General features: G+C 56.8%; 1 protein-coding gene across 1 annotated transcript in view; it reads left to right on the forward strand.

The window, feature by feature from the left end:
* Nucleotides 1-8,141, forward strand: part of BAHD1 (bromo adjacent homology domain containing 1) — a 33,847-nt gene extending 25,706 nt beyond the window's left edge. The window contains exons 4-7 of the mRNA XM_082059120.1: nucleotides 503-662; nucleotides 1,270-1,346; nucleotides 3,595-3,686; nucleotides 4,955-8,141. Coding sequence (XP_081915246.1) covers nucleotides 503-662; nucleotides 1,270-1,346; nucleotides 3,595-3,686; nucleotides 4,955-5,144 — 519 coding nt within the window. The 3' untranslated portion in view covers nucleotides 5,145-8,141. The remainder of the gene's footprint in view (nucleotides 1-502; nucleotides 663-1,269; nucleotides 1,347-3,594; nucleotides 3,687-4,954) is intronic.
* Nucleotides 8,142-9,330: the final 1,189 nt, after the last annotated feature.

The following is a 9,330-nucleotide window of genomic DNA, read 5'->3' on the forward strand; positions in this document are numbered from 1 at the left end:
CCAGCACCCAATGTCCTCCTCCTTGTCACTTAGACGGTAGCACGGCCAGTCGCTCCTTCAGGGATTTCTCATCTATGCTGTCGGTTTGTTGTGTTTGGGGGCAGAGACTGGCTTCTGCAAATGGGAGGCGCAGGTGAGATAGTTGTATTCTGCTTGATTTGAATGTGACAGCCACGTGTGAGCTGTGAGCACTTGGATACTGCTCCACAGTGGACTTTGTTCACCTATGAACACCCCACCCATAGAAAATTAATTCATTTGACCCGATCTTTGCGGTTATAAAGCAGCCTGGTGGCAGCAGGAATGCCGCAAGCGGTCTCACGCCGCTGGGCGTCCCTCGGAGATCTCTGGCAGCGGAAGCACGTAGCTCTGAGAGGGCTCCGGCAGCTTTTAAATGTGCAGCAAGGCCAAAGGAGCCTCGAATTGGGGCGGCAAGCAATAAACTCGCTCTTTGCCTGTACGCTCAGGGTGCTGTATTTCTGTGTGTGTTCCAATGCTACAGAACGAACCGGAGCCGGCCGTTCGCAAGAGCTATCAGGCTGTGGAGAGAGATGGGGAGATTATCCGGGTACGAGACACCGTCCTCTTGAAGTCAGGACCCCGGAAGAAATCGATGCCGTATGTTGCCAAGATATCGGCGCTGTGGGAAGACCCCAAAACAGGTACCGTGCCAAAAGAGGATGATTTTCTTTCTGCTTCAGCAGGTGAGGGTGAGCTGGGGGCCAGGAGGCGGTGGTCAGGGGAGCTGCGGGTCTGCCGGGTGTTCTGCTGCTGGCAGGCTGAGGAGGGGGAAAAGCAAACAACAAGACCCGGCTGTGTGTAAGAGAAGCGGGCACCGTGTGGTCAGGCCCATCTTGACCATGTCATCCTGCAACAGCAGTTCTGGCATTAACCTGGGCATTAATGCTGCAAGTAACAAGCTTGGATGAGCATCTTTTTCAGCTTGTGGTCTGGGTGGATATTTTTTTCAGATGGAAATGTTTGATTTGGGAGGTTTTTTGTTGGTTTTCGTACTAAGTGACCTCTTTGTGATAGTGTAGCACAAGTAGAAGGGGGTGAGGGTGTAATAGAACAGCAACGTGACCGACTTCATAGAGCTTCTTGCTGTAACAAAAGGACACCTAGTTCAGCATGAAATATTGATCACGGCACAGCTGCCTGTGCGTGGGCGCTGTGGGAGCCAGAGGGCTGAGGCGGGAGGACGAAGCAGGATACTGGGGGAAAGCACAAGAAAACAGGCTTGATGTATCTTCCCAACCCTTCCTGCAGGGGAGCTGATGATGAGCCTGCTGTGGTACTACAGGCCGGAGCACACGCAGGGCGGCCGCAACCCCAGCATGCACCAGGTAAGGCCACCGCCTGGAACGGGCGCCGGGGCGTCCTGCTGCGTCGGTGTTTCCGCAGGAAGGCGATTGAGCTGAGCGTCTCCCCGCGTTCCCGGCGGCCACAGGCTCTGGGGCTGAGCATGTTTTGAGTCTAACAGAGCTGTCTCGTGGCTGTGCTGCAGCTGTTACCAGATGCGGTAGTGTCCTACAGATGGGCTTTTCCCCAGTTTACTGTCATGTGGGGAAACTCCGGGCTGTAACAGCAGCTGCTGCATTCTTTACGTGGCCACTTCTGTTAGGTTTTAGTGTTTCTCCCTTTAATCTGAAAAAATCCTGCATATCAAGTGAAAAGTTGTTTTGGCTGCTGCCTCAGGAGTGAGGAAGCGTGAGTTTATACTGAATGGCGATGGGATGCTTTTCCAAAAAGGGCATTGTGATTCACCCAGAAACGCGCAGCTCGTGCAAAACCTGCTGCGGCTGTGCAGGCCATTGGGGGTCTCTGTCCTGTGCTGCCGTCTCGGCCTGAATCCCTTTATTTGCTGCTTAAACTCCAGAAATCTGCGTTGTGCGGAGACGTGGGTCCGTCATCCTCCCCCTGGATACATCTATGATCAGAATTAAAGCTTGACTTGGGATGTTGTGCCAGTGTAATAGAGTTTGCTTTTTAAAAGGAAAAATGTGTGAATCATTATGACTTCATGCCTTGCTCTGCTTTGCATGGGCTTGTGTAGGGTGACAGAATAAGCTGCTTTTCAACTGGGAATGGAGAATTTACTGCACCTAAATAGTTGGTGCCTTTTTCCTTTCTTTCCCCCTGACATTTTTAAACCGAAGGGGCGGGAAGGGGCGAGAGCAGGACTGGGGGATGGTGGGGAATTGTACCTGCCCGACTGGCAGGGCACAGGTGAGTTTCTAACCTGACATGTGGTACTTTTATCGCTTTCCTGTCCGTAAATGAAGTGTGACTGTATCCAGTTGCATTTTACTGTAGAGAGTGTACCAGTAACCCGGCCAGGAGGCATTAAGCCAGTTTTTTGCACACCTGCTTAATTGCACAAGACTTCAAACGAGAGTGTGCTCTTGGGGCTGAGTAGCTGGGACGGGCTTGCCAGAGATGACTCAGTTTTGATTGAAGGAGCCGACCAAAAGCTCAGCGTGCAGGAGCGAGGCGTGGCGTTTTCGGGTCCTGTGATGCAGGTGTGGCGTTTTCGGGTCCTGTGATGCAGGTGTGGCGTTTTCGGGTCCTGTGACGCAGCACGTCCCCGGACGCTGACCCTCTCTGCCCCTTTCCTTCCAGGCCGCTCCCCTGCCGCGAGCAGGGGCAAAACCCGCACATATCGCTTCCAGCCTTGTGCAGCGCATCCGTGTTCCCAGAGATCGTCTTTGCTGATCTGACCACACCTGAGATTCTTTCAAATGGCTCTGGGTTGCCCCATATCTCACCTGTCCTGCCCCAAGTTTCATCAGTTACCTGGGGAGAAAAAGGCTGTTGCTACTTCCCTTTCTAATTGAGTTGGGATGAGGAGAGGGCTGGAAAAGGAGGGATTCCTCTGGCGTTGATGTAGAGATGGATTGGAAAGACTGGTCGTGTGTCACAGTAAAGGCAGCGCAGTGCTTTTCAACCTCCATGTCAGCTCCCAGCTGTACAAATGAATTTTGCAGCCCAGGAAGGGGGACGGGAACGCAGAACGTCCCTGCGGGGCTGGGAGCGCTCCGGGCTCCTGGGCTTTTCTGGCTGGTCTGCATTGCCAGCCGTGGCATCCGCTGGTGCCTCTCGCAGGGGCTTTTCTCTTTGTGCGCCCTGCAGAGCCATGATGGACTCAGCCTTCCTCCTCTCACCTCTGTCCTTGCCATCCCCAGGCACCACAACACACCTTTCGCAACGCTGCTTTCATTTTTCCCAGCGCAGCGTTGCGAAGCTCATGTCCCGGAGGCGTCGGGGCGGCTGTCCCCGGAGGAGGGAGGCTGGGCGCTGGAGCTGCGCCGGTGCTGCGGAACACCGCCTGCACGCGTGGGCTTTGGACACTTGGCCTCACACTGTGTGCCGGGCAGTGCTGAATGATGGGAGATATATCTGGTGCACACTACAAATAGGTCACAAAACACCTGGGAGGCGTCTGGATTATGTGCAATGTTACCTGTAAAGAGTATCTGCAATGAGCAGGTTTTGATAGACGCCCTTGAAGGTGCTGGGTGAGGCTGTGGAGCTGGTCCCACCTCCCCGCGGCTCCTGGCCAGCTGGGTGACCTCCTCCTGCCTTCTCTTGCAGAATGAGATCTTTGCATCTCGGCATCAGGACGAAAACAGTGTTGCCTGCATCGAGGAGAAGTGCTACGTGCTGACCTTTGCAGAGTACTGCAGGTAGGTGGTGCTCTTAACCTGCTGCTCGGCCCCTGGCGCTCCTGCCATTCCAGGCAGCACCCGCAGGACTCTGCCAGCCCTCCAGACTTTGCTCACCACCGCCTGTGAGTGCTTCTGCCACGTGAGATTCGTTACGGGTCTGTTTTGTGTAATACAGAGGCTGTAAGAGGCTCACAGGTGTTTGCACTTCTATGACCTTGGTACTACAGCTTCAGTGCAGGAGAACCCATCACTTGGATCTCAAGCCAAAGGAAAGCAGGAGATGATCGTATACATCCGTCCCCTATGGGACATGGGGTGCCAGAGCTCCCCACGCAAGCCGCTTGTCACTCCTGTCAGTGTCGCTACGAGGCACGAGTTCTGTGCCCGCGGATCCGGGTGCTTTGGCAGCAGCGTCACTGGCAGCAGCGACACCGGCTCTTACTGTTCAGCTCTTGCTGATCCAATCGAAACTTTGTCACTAAGAACTTCCGAGCAACCCCATTCAAGGCTGCCGTCCTTTGGGTGGATGTGCAGGGCAGAATGAAATTGGGGGCTGAATGGACACACAAATCCATAATGTGAAATAGCGCTTTAAATCCCTGTGGCTGTGCTTGGTGCGCGTTGTTGACCGTGCAGCCTCAGCGCAGTGGGGATGTTTGGGCGCTCGTGCACTCTTGGTCCTCGGGCTCCTGGCCGAGTGCTCTGCTGTTAGAATTTCTAAAGACAAATTGTTTTACAATCTCTTCATAAGCTGAATCTTGTTTGTTGTTCTGAAAACTAAAAAAACAAACAGATGAACAAAACAGCAAACCATAAAACAAGCCCTAAGCTTTGGCTGCGAACAGCTCACGTCCCTGCTAACAGCCCAGCCCTGTGAGCAGCTGCTGGCAGGAACGTTTCCTGTGCTGCCGTGGGTAAGGTCACCTTTGGGAAAGGTTCGCTGAAGGCATCCGGAGTTCTTCGTTTGCTTAAACAACAGCCTGATGCGTAAGCCTTTTCTGGGGCTAATTAACAAAAATGAGGCCACAGTACTAAAAGCAAGGTGGATTGATTAATTGCAGACACCTTTTGTACTGTTCAGCACCCACCAGTATACAAATAGAAACCGCTGTGCTGCTTCCTGCGGTTCAGGCTGGGATCAAAAGTGATCGCTACTTCACGTCCTCCTCTTGAGCCAAGCTTAATTCTCCTTTGCGCTCCTCCCCTTGCCCCGCCACCCGCACCCTGGGCTTCTGACACAGAAGGTGAACCAGCCCGCACTAACTGCTCCTGTCATTGCCTTGCAGATTTTGTGCCTTGGCAAAGCGTCGAGTCGAAGGGATCCCAGGCAGGAAGACCATCATGGTTCCTCCCTCGGAAGAGTACTCCACCCCGCTGCACCGCAAGGTGCCCGAGGACACGGACCCCGAGCTGGTTTTCCTCTGTCGTCACGTCTACGACTTCAGACACGGGCGCATCTTGAAGAACCCGCAGTAGCGGCGTTGTGCGGCGGACGGCGGCGAGGACGAGCGGCCCCGGCGGGCGGGCGGGGAGGTCTCTGCGCTCTCACCGAGCTCCCCGGTGCCGCTCGCGGACCAGGGTGCCCAGCACTCTTTCCTCAGACTGCAAAGCGTGCGCGGGAGCAGATCCCTGCGGAGGAAGGCAGCGGTTGAAAGCACAGCACTTCACGAAAAGCATAAATGAAAATATATACGTATAAAATAAATATATGTATATAGATATAGGTACTTGCATATGTAAATCTATATCTATATATGTATCTAGAGATGCAAATATTAGGAGGGGTTCACAAGGGGATAAAAGCCAGTAAGCTGAATGCAGAGCCATGGCTGGTTGGAGAGGTGGCAGGGCGCAGGGGATGCTGGGGCGCTGGGCCGGCTCGGGGATTTTCGTGCCCCGTGTGCGGCCCCAGACCATGCCCTGGGCAGAGCGCGGGCGGCTCCCGTGTCCCGTGGGACGGACTGGGAGCATTCCCGGCGCGCGAGAGCTTCTGCAGAACACAACCGTTCCTTTGGGAGCCACCCGGGTGCAGAGTGGCCTTGGGTTGTGCTTGAGCAGGTTTTGTTCCAGCGGGGGAAGAAGCTGCCCTGATTTTCCCCTCATCTTTCTCTTCCCCTCCCCTCGCTGTTCTGCCCGTTGCCACCTGCACTGGGGCTGGGGAACGGGCTCCAGCGCGGAGCAGGGAGGGACCGGCGGGACCGCAGGCTCAGCATCGCGGTGCGGAGAGCTGTGTCGCGGTGCCGCGGTGCGGAGAGCCGTGCTGCGGTGCGGAGAGCTGTGTCGCGGTGCCGCGGTGCGGAGAGCTGTCTCGCGGTGCAGAGAGCTGTGTCGCGCTGCCATGGCGCGGAGAGCTGTGTCGCGGTGTCACGGTGCCGCGGTGCGGAGAGCCGTGCTGCGGTGCCGCGGCGTGCAGAGCTGTGTGTGGCACAGCGCGGCCGCGCAGCGGTGCCAGCAGCCGTGCCGCTCCGGAGCTGGGAGCGCACAGAGGGGCCTCCCTGGGTCAGAACTGCGTGTGCTCGTCCAAGGATGGCTCTTCCCCGACAGCTTGGGGGGCTCTCACGATAGAAGTGAGTTTACTCTTTCTTCCCAGTTTGTTTTCCTGTGATGTCGTTTACAGCCCCTGTTTAACCCCATACGTCTTCAGTGTGAAGAAGCCTGAGGCTGGAGGGTGAAATGGCAAACCCTTGAGTGTTCTTGGCTTTTGAAAATGTAACCCACCCCCCCGGTGTGTCCCGACCCCGCCGTGCTGCCTCGCAGCCTCGCCTCTCCCGCCCGGCCCCGAGCAAGCTCACCAAAGTGGCTTTCTCCTCCTCAAAGGAACTGAGCGTTGGGAAAGGTTCGCGTCCACAAATGCGACCCGAGCCCCACAGATATTGTTGCCTCTTGCCTTACGTGTATAGATCCTAGATAGACGTTCGTTTATCTTAACGCCAACTGTTTGAGTTAATTCTAAAGCAAACCAAAGGACAGCGTAACAGTCCGTTGAGTCGCTCACACCAAGCTGGGAGTCCGTTTCTAGATGCACTAACGCAGAGGAGGAGAATCGGCGCCGTCTCGGCCCTGTTCCTGCTGGCTGGAGCTGCTCAGTGAAACTAGGGGTCTGCGTTTTTCCCGTCTTTCGGGGCTTCTGAGCCCGTGCTGACCGGCGCGGCGCTCACCCTGCTCCGGCGGTGGGAGCAGCGCGCGGGCGATGCCGGCGCGGGGGGCCGGGGGGCTCGGTGGTCGCTCTGCCGGCTGCGCGCCGGCCTGGCCCGGCCAGGAGACCGCGCAGCGTCACCCCGCTCCCTGCAAACAGCTCGATAACGCAGGAGTTCTCCGGAGACTTGCTCTACATACCAAAGAGGGGAGCGTGTCTAGAAGATGACTTGAGAGGAGAATGCAAGATCTGGGCGCAGGGCACGCGTGTCCCTGGTGTCACTGGGTGGTTCCTGCTCAGCGGTGCAGAGGATGCTGGAAAAGCCCCATCTATTCTTGCCTGGGTACCCCCAGCTCCGGCAGGTTCAGTCCTCGGTACGCGAGCAAGAATTTGCAGGTGAAGCATCTTATTTCATTTATACCTCAAGATACTGTTACTGTCAAAGTAATTGTTCAGATTTCTCCGTAACGATGAGCTTGTGCACTGGTGGTCTCTCGGAACAGGGCTGCTGCTGCAGTGGGGCCGTGTCGGGGTGGCAGTCGGGAGCACTTTGGGGTGAAAGGGCAGCAGAGTGGCCCGTGACGCTGCCAGAGGGGATGCAGGCGGGCGCTGGGGCAGCAGAGCAGCTCCCCCGGGGCTGCAGAGGGGCTGGGGGCCCTCAGTGCCCACGTGGCCCGTGCAGGGACCCCTCTGAGCACAGCCCAGGCGGTGACCTGCCCGCGGCCACCAGGCCTGCCCCAAGCGCCACCAGCCGCAGGACGCTCCGAGAGCCGCCTGCCGGGCCACCCTGAGCGTCCCCGGCAGGAGGGTTCAAACCCGCGGCGGCTCAGCACACTGCTCCTGCCCGCCCGCTCCCGCCCCGTCCTGCCTCCCCCAGGCAGAAGGGAAGGTGTCCCTCCCTGGGTCCAAGGGGCTCCGCTCCGTGCCGGGAGGGGACAGATCCCCAATCCTCTCGCGTTAGAATCCGCTTCAGGCCAACAACATTGTTCGAGATTCCCGCGGTTGCTGATGCTGTTGTGCGAACAGCATGTAAATGAATCGAAATGTCTTATCCATAATGAAAAATATTTCATGCTTTTTTAATCTATTAGATATGGAAATATTTTTTGAAACTGAAAATGCAGCCGGTAGAATTTAAATTGAAACGTAATACATGTAAAATATATTTTAGTTGATAATTTTGTAAAATGCACTTTTTTTGTGTCTCTTCTCTGGTTTCCCAGATCTGTATTTCAGTGTTTACAGATGGAATGAGAACATTCCCTATACCCTCCTTCTGTGAGAAAGATATATTAGAAGTAATTCTTAAAAAATAAATTTGCAAAATCGTATTGATTTAGAAAACAAGCGGGTGCCGCGCTGTTCTCCTCCCCCACCTGCCCGTCCCGCTCGGGGTCACCCGGGGCCGCGGGGACCTCGTTGGGGCCGTGGGGACCTCGTTGGGGCCGCGGGGACCTCGTTGGGGCCGCGGGGACCTCGCTGGGGCCGCGGGGACCTCGCTGGGGCCGCGGGGACCTGGGGACGTTCCTGGCTGGACCTGTGGGTGGGATTGGGGTTTGTGGTCGATCCCTGCCGGTCGCTTCCTGCGCCCGTCGCGGTCCTGAGGAGCTTTGCTAAGCGCAGCTTAGCAGGCGGGCGGGTCGGGCACGGACCTGGAGGAGTGGATAAAAATGAGAGAATCCAGGCTGAGAATGAAAACCATCTGGATAATGAAGTGTATTAAACTGAATTATCGTCCCAAAGGGAGCGAGGAGCTCGTCGGGTGATGTTTGAATGTGCAAGCTGGTGTGGGGTCAGTGGGCGTGATATTCCTGACCCCACAGCCTTGGGTTTTTGCTGAGGAGCCAATTTGAACATTTCCAGTTGTATTTAAGGCAGCTCAGCTGCCCCAAGGCATCGGTGATGTGGGTACGGGAGTGGAGCAGAAACCCACGGCCCCGGCGGCTCCAGCGCCACGCCGGCCCGGGCCAGCCTGGCTTAGGGCTTTCATTAGCACCAAAACCCAGAGAAAGCTTTTGTGCCGCAGCTCCTCCCGCGTGGCGAGCCGTCCTCAAAAGGATCATCTGTGGCGGACTGAGAAGTTGGGATTAACGTCAAACAAAATTGGATTTAGTGCTGAAATCTGCTCCCCGCGGGAGCCGCGCTGAGCTGGATCCGGCTCCCCCGCGTCCCGCGTTTGGCGAACTGCAGCTCTGGGGCCACGGCTGGTGCTGCCGGGGACTTTCTGCTGCCGCACCGGGGTCCCGCTGGCCTGGGGGGGCACCCTGTGTTGGCAGAGGTGACCTTGCCCGGCTGTGACACAGAGAGGCGAGTTGTCACCGGAATCCCACTGCTTGGGCCAGCTGAGGGCCTCGCGGTGGCTCCACAGCTGGTTTTAGTGACCTGGCGGTGATCACGGTCACTGGTGGAGCTCCTCGTCCCACATACAACACCAGGAGGCGACAGCATCGCCAGCCTTGCGGGAGCTGCGGGCGAAGGGGGCTCTGGGGGTGCCGCAGGGGCTTTGGAACAAGGTTTGGGTGCGGG

The sequence above is a fragment of the Streptopelia decaocto genome (assembly GCF_964273445.1).
Source record: "Streptopelia decaocto genome assembly, chromosome: 7".
Classification (NCBI taxonomy): domain Eukaryota; kingdom Metazoa; phylum Chordata; class Aves; order Columbiformes; family Columbidae; genus Streptopelia; species Streptopelia decaocto.